General features: G+C 38.6%; 1 protein-coding gene across 1 annotated transcript in view; it reads right to left on the bottom strand.

Annotated features, from left to right (window-relative positions):
• The window catches only part of DCHS2 (dachsous cadherin-related 2), a 148,055-nt gene that overhangs the window by 71,318 nt on the left and 63,936 nt on the right, over positions 1-12,801 (bottom strand). Inside the window, 2 exon segments of the mRNA XM_070045535.1 lie at positions 4,876-5,085; positions 5,296-5,430. Of these exon segments, the coding sequence (XP_069901636.1) occupies positions 4,876-5,085; positions 5,296-5,430 (345 nt within the window).

Raw genomic sequence — 12,801 nt, 5'->3', positions numbered from 1 at the left:
CTGAAAACATCACTAACCTGAAAAGGAAATGTATCCAGGTCCAAGAATCACAGAGATGCCTAAACAAGATGAACCCAAAGAGACTCACACTAAGTCATTTCATAATTAAAATGGAAAAAGTTAAAGAGTGAATGACAGAATTTTAAAGACAGGAAGAGAAAAACAGAGTCACATACAAGGGAACCACGATAAATATTAGCTGACTTTTTAGCAGAAATCTTGCAAGCCAGAGGGAGTAGCATGACATATTTAAAGTGCTGAAAGGAAAGACCCTACAACCAAGAACACTCTACCCAGCAAGGTTATCATTCAGAATTGAAGGAGAGATAAAGAGTTTCCCAGACAAGCAAAAACTAAAAGAGGTTGTTGCCACTAAATTGGCTTTACAAGAAATGTTAAAGTGTCTTCTTTAAGTGAAAAAGAAAAGGCTATAAAAAGAAAATTTTAAAAAAGATGTGAAGAAAAAAAAATTTCACTGATAATTATAAATATATAGTAAAGGCAGTGAATCAACCACTTAAATAAGCTAGTACAAAGGTTAAAAGATAAAAATTATAAAATCAACAATAACTATGATAAACACTGAAGGGATATAAATAAAGATGTAAAATATGACACCAAAACATAAAGCATGTTGGGAGTGGAGTGAAAAATGTAAAGCTTTTAGGATGTGTTTGAACTTAAGCACTATCAGTTTAAAACAGCTATATGTAATTGATATATATGAACCTCATAGTAACCACAAATCAAAAATCTCCAATGGATATGCAAAAAACAAAGAGAAAAGAACCCAAACATAAAACTAAAGAGAATAGTTAAACTGTGAGGAAATAGACTAAAGGAACAAGAAAAGAACAGAGAAGAACTATAAAAACAACCAGAAAACAAGTAACAATATGGCAGTAAGTACATATCTGTTAGTAATTACTTTATGTATATAGATTAAATGCTCCAATCACAGGACATAGGGTGGCTGAATGGATAAGAAAACAAACCCATCTATATGCTGCCTACAAAAGACTCACTTCAGATCTAAAGACATATTCACTTGAAAGTAAAAAGATACTCCATGCAAACGGAAATGAAAAGAAAGCTGTGATAACAATATGCATATCAGACAAAATGGACTTTAAAATAAAGTTAATAACAAAGACAAAGAAGGGCATCATATAAATGGGTCAATCCAAGAAGAAGATATATCATTCATAAACATAAATGCACCTAGTACAAGAGCACCTAACTATATAAAGCAAATATTAACACACATAAAGGGAGAAACTGACAGAAATACAATAACAGTAGAGAACTTTAATACCCCATTTACATAAATGAACAGATCATTCAGAAAGAAAATCAATAAGGGACACATCAAATGACACAGTAGATCAGAAGAAGTTAATAGATATCTACAAAACATTCCATTAAAAACAGCAGAAAACACATTCTTTTCAAGTGCACATAAAACATTCTCCAGGACAGATCACATGCTAGGCCACCAAAAAAATCTTCAATACATTTAAGAAGATTGAAATCATATCAAGTATGCGTCTTTTCTGACCACAGTGGTATGAAACTAGAAATCAATTACAGGAAGGAAACTGGAAAACACACAAACATGTGGAGACTAAACAACATACTACTAAAAAACCAATGGGTCAACAAAGAAATCAAAGAGGAAATAAAAAAAAAATACCTTGAAATGAATGAAGAGAAAAACACAACTTTCCAAAATCTATGGGACACAGCAAAAGCAGTTCTAAGAGGGAAGTTTATAGTAATTCAAGTCTAACTCAAGAAACGAGAAAAATCTTAAATAAACAACCTAACTTTTCATCTAAAGGAACTAGAAAAAGAAGTACAAAGTCCACAGAAGGAAGGAAATAATAAAGATGAGAGCAGAAGTAAATAAAATAGAGACCAAAAAAAAAAAAAAAAAAGAAAAGCTCAGTGAAACTAAGAGCTGTTTTTTTTTAAAGATAAACAAAATTGATAAAACTGTTAGCCAGACTCATCAAGAAAAGAAGAGAAAGTCTAAGTAAATAAAATTAGAAATGAAAGAGGAGAAATTACCACTGATATCACAGAGATACAATCATAAGAGAATACTACTGACAGGTATACAGCAGCAAATTGGACAACTTAGAAGAAATGGAAGAATGCCTAGAAACATACACACTTCCAAGACCAAAGTAATGAAATTGAATCAATAATCAAAAAACTCCCAACAGGGTCTTCCCTGGTGGCGCAGTGGTTGAGAGTCCGCCTGCCGATGCAGGGGATATGGGTTCATGCCCCGGTCCAGGAGGATCCCACATGCCGTGGAGCAGCTGGGCCCGTGAGCCATGGCCGCTGAGCCTGCACGTCTGGAGCCTGTGCTCCGCAACGGGAGAGGCCACAGCAGTGAGAGGCCCGCGTAATGCAAAAACAAACAAACAAACAAACAAAAAAAAACAAAGAAACTCCTAACAAATCAGAGTAGGACCACACCAGAATTTGAGGGTTTCTATCAAACACTTAAGGAAAAGTTAATACCTATCTTTCCCAAACTATACCAAAAATTGAAGAGAAGGGAACACTTCCAAACTCATTCTATGAAGCCCTAATATCAAAACCAGACAAAGACACTACAAAAATAAATTATCAGGCCAATATTCCTGATGAACATAATGCAAAACCCTCAACAAAAATATTAGCAAACTAAATTCAACAATACATATAAAGGATTTTTAATCATGATCAATTGAAATTTATTCCAGGGATGCAAGGATGGTTCAATATCTGCAAATCAATCAAGGTGTTACACCACATCAAAAAAGGGGAGGATAAAAGCCATATGATCATCTCATTTGACATAGAAAAAGCATTTTGCCGAACTCAACATCCATTTATGATAAAATCTCTTATCAAAGTTGGTAAAGATGAAACATACCTCAACATTATAAAGGCCATACATGACAAGCCCACAGCTGACATCAAACTCAACATTGAAAAGCTGAAAACTTTTCTTCTAAGATCAGGAATAAGACAAGCATTCCCACTCTCATCACTTCTATTTAACATAGTATTGGGAGTCATGGAGAGGGGCAAAGTGGGTGAAGGGGAATCATGGGTACAAACTACTAGGTATAAAATAAGTTACAAGGATGTAATGCACAGCACTGGGAATACTCAATATTTTATAATAACTTTGTATGGAGCATAATCTATAAAAACATTGAATTATTATGTTGAACATCTGCAACTGTAAGTCTACTATACTTCAATTTTTAAAATGTCCTTTAATGGGACTTAGATCTAGGGTACAGTCAAGATAGGGAGATATTGAGGTCCAGTGGTAACTGAAAACAGGAACTGGATGAAATGACCAGAAAGAGTGTGTCTATGAGAAAAGAAAAAGATATGCCAAAAAGATCCAGAAAACTCTAACAAGTCAGAGAACCACCAGAAGAACAAGGACATTGGGAAGACTTGTCTAGAAAGACAGATGAAGGACCAAAAGAAAGTAAGTGGCTTTCTGAAGTCAAGGTGAGACCAAGTGTCCAGGGCATGGTGCACAAAGACACAAAGCAATACAATTAAATTAAGAACTGAGGGCTTCCCTGGTGGAGCAGTGGTTGAAAGTCCGCCTGCTGATGCAGGGGACACGGGTTCGTGCCCCGGTCTGGGAAGATCCCACATGCTGCAGAGCGGCTAGGCCTGTGAGCCATGGCCACTGAGCCTGCGCGTCCGGAGCCTGTGCTCCACAACGGGAGAGGCCACAACAGTGAGAGGCCCATGTACCGCAAAAAAAAAAAAAAAAAAAAAATTAAGAACTAAGAAAGATCCAATGCATTTGGCGACAACGGGATCTTTTATGTCTCTGGAAAGGGTAGTTTCGCTGGAGTGACTTCAGTGGAACACATTTTACAGCAGGCTAAGAAATGAAAGTAAAGACACAGAAACCAGAGTGTAGACAACAATTTTCAAGAAGTTTGACTGTGAAGGAAAAGAGACAGTGAGTGAAGGGAGATGCTTTTCAAGATGGGAAATACTGGAAATACTGATGGGAAAAGCCAGTAGAGAGGAACTGTTGACCATTTGGGAAAGGGAAGTGAATGGTCAAAAAGAATGTCCTTGATGCTGTGCGAGGTGACAGGTGCTGTTTGGGGATTGCTTGTAGCTGGTCCTCAACAAGATAAATACAAAGAAATTAAGAGTAAGTATTTAGAAAATTTTATAGCAACATGAGAGAATAATCTTATGTCTTCATAATACAGTAATAGTTTTTAAAAACTGGGGCTTGCATTTTGTATGCCTCTGATTTTTTCTCCCAGTAATTTATAATTATTGGATTTTACAAAAGTATCAGTTATATCAGATTGGAAATTTCAAAAAACACAAACCCTGGTCCTTAACCACAATTGGTAGTGTAGAAGTTCCTAAAGACTTTGATCTCTGGGGTATTGTTGTAGATCTGAAGTGTTTCATTGGTCTGCAGATCTGGGAATTGTTTTTCTACTCATGTCCTCTAGGCCTGAAAGAAAATCTTGACTGTTCAAAATAATAAAAATAAGTGATCATACGAGAGAAGTGAAAATAGAGAAAAAGTGAAAATAGAAAACAAAAGCTATCTGTTCCATCTGTACATGCACTAATATTAGTGGATTACTAACAGCGAGAGTTGTCAAGGGCAGATTTTTGAGGAGTTTGGAGGGCACTGGATCAGGGTGGCTGTGGGGAGGAGGAGATGAGACCCAGGGCACCAAACAGTTCTTAGCAGCTGTGCGTTCTGTAAACACTGCACTAGATATCAAATGCTGAATGCACTCCATGAAGTGTGTGTCAACCGAGTTGGTATCCTGGGGAGGCGGGTATTTAAATAAAGATAATACTTACCAATTATGTGATACCTGACAGCTCCATTATTGCCAGCATCCATATCAGAGGCCAAAACAGTGTAGACAAGCCCTGGCTCTTGGTTTTCCAGAACCTCAATGTCATGCCTGGGGACAATAATCTCCGGTGCGTGATCGTTTTCATCTCCCACTGTGCAGAGAATTGTTGTAGTCCCAGACAGAGCAGGGGCTCCCCCATCACGTACAAGTACTGACAAGGAACAAAAGACGGCACAGATGGTGGCCATTAATTCATACCTAAAATATGCTGCCCTAACCAGACAGCAACAGACCAAATTAACCGGGTAGCACTGGGTCAATAATATTTTATTTAAAGACAACCTACTGAAATGTAAAATTTCCCCTCTCAGTGGCCTGCTGCCTGTTTTTGTTTGTTTAGCACAGTCAAGGGATCCCTTACCTCGAAGGGTGAGGACTTCCTGAACTTCTCTGTCAAGTGTGGTGGTTGTCACCACCTCCCCAGTGTCAGGATTTATCTCGAACAACCCGAATAAAGCACCTGGCATGATTTCAAACTGAAGCTTGGAATTGATTCCTAAAGGAAAATATAGAGGAAAAACTCAGCCATTATCCCCTTGGAATCCATCTGTCTCTTCTCCTTTTTCCTATGAACATGTTAGGCCATAGATTAAAAAAGGCAAGACACGTAACCTTCAAATTAAGGTCAGAAACAAAAACAAAAATTTACAACAACTCTTTTGGCTGGTCTTGCTAAATAAAAGTCTCCTGGCTGAAATGCTGGATTTTCAAAAATCCTTCCCACAGTGAATGCTTAAGATTTTCTCCCTCCCATAAAAAATTTCTTATGAGTGTGCAACCCTATAACATATTCCTAATTACTCCTGCTAACACCTAATTGTGATTTAATGGCATCATTATAAGCTTGCAGGGCAAATGGCAATTTCTGTAGGTGGACCCTCTGTTTAAAAGCTTGTGCCCAAAGAGCTTCAAGATAGAGGAAGAGTAAGATGTGGAGATCACCCTCCTCCCCACAAATACATCAGAAATACATCTACATGTGGAACAACTCCTACAGAACACCTACTGAATGCAGGCGGAAGACCTCAGACCTCCCAAAAGGCAAGTGACTCCCCACGTACCTGGGTAGGGCAAAAGAAAAAAGAAAAAAACAGACACAAAAGAATAGGGACGGGACCTGCAATAGGGAGGGAGCTGTGAAGGAGGAAAGGTTTCCATACACTAGGAAGCCCCTTTGCAGGCAGAGACTATGGGTGACGGAGGGGGGAAGCTTCGGAGCCATGGAGGAGAGCGCAGCAACAGAGGTGCAGAGGGCAAAGCGGAGAGATTCCCGCACAGAGGATCGGTGCCGACCGGCACTCACCAGCCCGAGAGGCTTCTCTGCTCACCCGCCGGGACGGGTGGGGGCTGGGAGCTGAGGATCGGGCTTCGGAGGTCGGATCCCAGGGAGAGGGCTGGGGTTGGCTGCGTGAACACAGCCTGACAGGGGCTAGTGCATCACAGCTAGCCGGGAGGGAGTCCGGGAAAATGTCTGGAGCTGCCAAAGAGGCAAGAGACATTTTCTTGCCTCTGTGTTTCCTGGTGCGCGAGGAGAGGGGATTAAGAGCACCGCTTAAAGGAGCTCCAGAGACGGGCGCGAGCTGCGGCTATCAGCGCGGACCCCAGAGACGGGCATGAGACGCTAAGGCTGCTGCTGCCGCCACCAAGAAGCCTGTGTGCAAGCACAGGTCACTCCCCACACCTCCCCTCCTCGGATCCTGTGCAGCCCGCCACTGCAGGGTCCCATGATCCAGGGAAAACTTCCCCGAGAGAACACACGGTGTGCCTCAGGCTGGTGCAACGTCATGCTGGTCTCTGCTGCCGCAGGCTCACCCTGCATCCGTACTCCTCCCTTCCCCAACCCTGAGTGAGCCCGAGCCCCCGAAGCAGCTGCTCCTTTAACCCCATCCTGTCTGAGCGAAGAACAGATGCCCTCCGGTGACCTACACGCAGAGGCAGTGTCAAATCCAAAGCTGAACCCCAGGAGCTGAGCGAACAAAGAAGAGAAAGGGAAATTTCTCCCAGCAGCCTCAGGAGCCGCGGATTAAATCTGCACAATCATCTTGATGTACCTGCATCTGTGGAATACCTGAATAGACAACAAGTCATCCCAAATTGAGGAGGTGAACTTTGAGAGCAACGATATATATATCTTTTTCCCTTTTTCTTTCTTTGTCAGTGTGTATGTGTATGCTTCTGAGTGTGATTTTGTCTGTATAGCTTTGCTTTTACCATTTGTCCTAGGGTTCTGTGTGTCCGTTTTTGTTTTTGTTTGTGTTTTAGTATAGTTTTTAGCATTTGGTATCATTCGTGGATTTGTCTTTTGGTTGCTCTCTTCTTGCTTTTTCTTTTATTACTTTAAAAAATTTTTTTAAAAAACTATTTTTTATTTTAATAACTTTATTCCATTTTATTTTATCTCCTTCTTTCTTTCTTTCTTACTTTTTTTTCTCCCTTTTATTCTGAGCCGTGTGTATGACAGGCTCTTGGTGCTCCAGCCAGGGGTCAGGGCTGTGCCTCTAAGATGGGAGAGCCAAGTTCAGGACATTGGTCCACAAAAGACCTCCCAGTTCCATGTAATATGAAATGGTGAAAATCTCCCGGAGATCTCCATCTCAATGCCAAGACCCAGCTCCAGTCAACGACCAGCAAACTCCAGTGCTGGACACCCTATGCCAAACAACTACCAATACAGGAACACAACCCCACCGATTAGCAGAGAGGCTGCCTAACATCATAAGAAAGTCACAGACACCCCAAAACACACCACCAGACATGGACCTGCCCAACAGAAGACAAGATCCAGCCTCATCCACAAGAACACGGGTACTAGTCCCCTCCACCGGGAAGCCTACACAATCTTACCCACTGGGGGCAGACACCAAAAACAATGGAAACTACAAACATGCAGCCTGTGAAAAGGAGACCACAAACACAGTAAGTTAAGAAAAATGAGAAGACAAAAATGACACAGCAGATGAAGGAGCAATGTAAAAACCCACAGACCTAACAAATGAAGAGGAAATAGGCAGTCTACAAAAAAATAATTCAGAATAATGATAGTAAATATGATCCAAAATCTTGGAAATAGAATGGAGAAAATACAAGAAATGTTTAACAAGGACCTAGAAGAACTAAAGAGCAAACAACCAGTGATGAACAACACAATAAATGAAATTAAAAATTCTCTAGAAGGGATCAATAGCAGAATGACTGAGGCAGAAGAACGGATAAGTGACCTGGAAGATAAAATAGTGGAAATAACTAGTGCAGAGCAGAATAAAGAAAAAACATTGAAAAGAAATGAGGACAGTCTCAGAGACTTCTGGGACAACATTAAACACACAAACATTTGAATATAGGGGCCCCAGAAGAAGAAGAGTAAAGGAAAGGGACTGAGAAAATATTTGAAGGGATTATAGTTAAAAACTTCCCTAATATGGGAAAGGATATAGTTAATCAAGTCCAAGAAGCACAGAGAGTCCCATATAGGATAAATCCAAGGAGAAACATGCCAAGATACAGATAAATCAAGCTATCAAAAAATAAATACAAAGAAAAAATATTAAAAGCAGCAAGGGAAAAACAACAAATAACATATAAGGGAATTCCCATAAGGTTAACAGCTGAACTTTCAGCAGAAACTCTGCAAGCCAGAATGGAGTGGCAGGACACATTTCAAGTGATGAAGGGGAGAAAAACACAACCAAGATTACTCTACGCAGCAAGGATCTCATTCAGATTTGATGGAGAAATTAAAAGCTTTACAGACAAGCAAAAGCTAAGAGAGTTCAGCACCACCAAACCAGCTCTACAACAAATGCTAAAGGAACTTCTCTAGGCAGGAAACACAAGAGAAGGAAAAGACCTACAATAACAAACCCAAAACAATTAAGATAATGGAAATAGGAACATACATATCTATAATTACCTTAAATGTAAAAGCTTAAATGCTCCAACCAAAAGACATAGACTGGCTGAAAGGATACAAAAACAAGACCCATAGATATGCTGTCTACAAGAGACCCACTTCAGACCTAGGGACACACACAGACTGAAAGTGGGGGATGGAAAAAGATATTCCATGCAAATGGAAATCAAAAGAAAGCTGGAGTAGCAATTCTCATATCAGACAAAAAAGACTTTAAAACAAAAACTATTACAAGAGACAATGAAGGACACTACATAATGATCAAGGGATCAATCCAAGAAGAAGAAATCCAAGAAGAAGAAATGTTATAAATTTACAATTTATCACAATTGTAAATATTTATGCACCCAACACAGGAGCACCTCAATACATAAGGCAAATACTAATAGCCATAAAAGGGGAAATCAACAGTACGACAATCATAGTAGGGGACTTTAACACCCCACTCTCACCAATGGACAGATCATCCAACATGAAAATAAATAAGGACACACAAGCTTTAAATGATACATTAAACAAGATAGACTTAATTGATATTTATAGGACTATCCATCCAAAAACAACAGAATACACTTTCTTCTCAAGTGTTTCAGGGAACACTCTCTAGGATAGATCATATCTTGGGTCACAAATCAAGCCCTGGTAAATTTAAGAAAATTGAAGTAATATCAAGTCTCTTTTCTGACCACAACACTATGAGAATAGGTATCAATTACAGGAAAAGATCTGTAAAAAATACAAACACATGGAGGCTAAACAATACACTACTTAATAACGAAGTGATCACTGAAGAAATCAAAGAGGAAATCAAAAAATACCTAGAAACAAATGACAATGAAAACACGACAATCCAAAACCTATGGGATGCAGCAAAAGCAGTTCTAAGAGGGAAGTTTATAGCAATAGTATCCTACCTTAAGAGATAAGAAACATGTCAAACAAACAACCTAACCTTACACCTAGAACAATTAGAGAAAGAAGAACAAAAAAACCCCAAAGTTAGCAGAAGGAAAGAAATCATAAAGATCAGGTCAGAAATAAATGAAAAAGAAAGGAAGGAAAAAAATAACAAAGATCAATAAAACTAAAAGCTGGCTCTTTAAGAAGATAAACAAAATTGATAAACCAGTAGCCAAAATCATCATGAAAAAAAGAGAGAAGATTCAAATCAAAAGAATTACAAATGAAAAAGAAGTAACAACTGACACTGCAGAAATACAAAGCATCATGAGAGATTACTACAAGCAACTATATGCCAATAAAATCGAAAACCTGGAAGAAATGGGCAAATTGTTAGAAAGGCACAACCTTCTGAGACTGAACCAGGAAGAAATAGAAAATATGAACAGACCAATCACAAGCAGTGAAATTGAAACTGTGATTAAAAATCTTAGAACAAGAAAAGGCTCAGGACCAGATGGCTTCACAGGTGACTTCTATCAAACATTTACAGAAGAGATAACACCTATCCTTCTCAAACTCTTCCAAAATATAGCAGAGTGAGGAATACTCTCAAACATATTCTATGAGGCCACTATCACCCTGATACCAAAAGCAGACAAAGATGTCACAAAGAAAGAAAACTACAGCCCAATATCACTAATGAACATAGAGGCAAATATCCTCAACAAAATACTGGGAAACAGAATCCAAGAAGGACATTAAAAGGATCATACACTATGATCAAGTGGGATTTATAACAGGAATGCAAGGATTCTTCAATGTGCACAAATCAATCAATGTGAAACACCATATTAACAAATTGAAGGAGAAAAACCATACGATTATCTCAATAGATGCAGAGAAATCTTTCGACAAAATTCAACACCCATTTATGATTAAAACTCTCCAGAAAGTAGGCATAGAGGGAACTTACCTCAACATAATAAAGGCCACATATGACAACCCACAGCCAACATTGTCCTCAATGGTGAAAAACTGAAACCATTTCCACTAAGATCAGAAAAAAGACAAGGTTGCCCACTCTCACCACTATTATTCAACATAGTTTTGGAAGTTTTGCCACAGCATTCAGAGAGGAAAAAGAAATAAAAGGAATCCAAATCTGAAAAGAAGAAGTAAAACTCTCACTGTTTGCAGATGACATGATACTACACATAGAGAATCCTAAAGATGCTACCAGAAAACTACTAGAGCTAATCAATGAATTTGGTAAAGTAGCAGGATACAAAATTACTGCACAGAAATCTCTTGCATTCCTATACACTAATGATGAAAAATCTGAAAGTGAAATTAAGAAAACACTCCCATTTACCATTGCAACAAAAAGAATGAATTATCTAGTAATAAACCTACCTAAGTAGAAAAAAGACCTGTATGCAGAAAATTATAAGACACTGATGAAAGAAATTAAACATGATAAAAACAGATGTTCTTGGATTGGAAGAATCAACATTGTGAACATGGCTCTACTACCTAAAGCAATCTACAGATTCAATGCAATCTCTATCAAACTACCACTGGCATTGTTCTAGAGCTAGAACAAAAAATCTCAGAATTTGTATGGAAACACAAATGACCGTGAATAGCCAAAGCAATCTTCAGAAAGAAAAATGGAGCTGGAGAAATCAGACTCCCAGACTTCAGACTGTACTAAAAATCTACAGTAATCAAGACAGTATGGCACTGGCACAGAAACAGAAATATAGATCAATGGAACAGGATAGAAATCCCAGAGATAAACCCATGCACATATGGTCACCTTATCTTTGATAAAGGAGGCAAGAATATACAGTGGAGAAAAGACAGCGTCTTCAATAAATGGTGCTGGGAAAACTAGACAGCTACATGTAAAAGAATGAAATTAGAACACTCCCTAACACCACACACAACAATAAACTCAAAATGGATTAAAGTACTAAATGCAAGTTCAGACACTATTAAACTCTTAGAGGAAAACATAGGCAGAACACTCCATGACATAAATCACAGCAAGATCCTTTTTGACCTACCTCCTAGAGAAATGGAAATAAAAACAAAAATAAACAAATGGGGCCTAATGAAACTTAACAGCTTTTGCACAGCAAAGGAAACCATAAACAAGATGAAAAGACAATCCTCATAATGGGAGAAAATATTTGCAAATGAAGCAACTGAGAAAGGATTTATCTTCAAAATTTACAAGCAGTTCATGCAGCTCAATATCAAAAAGAAAAAAAACAACCCAATCCAAAAATGGGCAGAAGACCTAAATAGGCATTTCTCCAGAGAAGATATACAGATTGCCAACAAACACATGAAAGGATGCTCAACATCACTAATCTTAGAGAAATGCAAATCAAAACTGCAATGAGATATCACCTCACACCGGTTAGAATGGTCATCACCAAAAAAAATCTACAAACAATAAATGCTGGAGAGGGTGTGGAGAAAAGGGAACCCTCTTGCACTGTTGGTGGGAATGTAAATTGATACAGCCACTATGGAGAACAGTATGGAGGTTCCTTAAAATTTTTTAAATAGAACTACCATACGACCCAGCAATCCCACTACTGGACGTATACTCTGAGAAAACCATAATTCAGAAAGAGTCATGTACCACAATGTTCTTTGCAGCTCTATTTACAATAGCCAAGACATGGAAGCAACCTAAGTGTCCATCAACAGATGAATGGATAAAGAAGATATGGCGCATATATACAATGGAATATTATTCAGCCATAGAAAGAAACGAAATTGAGTTATTTGTAGTGAGATGGATGGACCTAGAGTCTATCATACAGAGTGAAGTAAGTCAGAAAGAGAAAAACAAATACCGTATGCTAACACATATCTATGGAATCTTAGAAAAAAAATGTTCATGAAGAATCTAGGGGCAAGATGGGAATAAAGACACAGACCTATTAGAGAATGGACTTGAAGATATGGAGAGGGGGATGGGTAAGCTGGGACAAAGTGAGAGAGTGGCATGGATATATATACACTACCAAATGTAAA

This window comes from Globicephala melas, chromosome 5, assembly GCF_963455315.2.
Source record: "Globicephala melas chromosome 5, mGloMel1.2, whole genome shotgun sequence".
NCBI classification, from domain to species: Eukaryota; Metazoa; Chordata; class Mammalia; order Artiodactyla; family Delphinidae; genus Globicephala; species Globicephala melas.
Note: the sequence above shows the minus strand (reverse complement) of the source record. Positions and strands in the feature narration are given on the sequence as shown.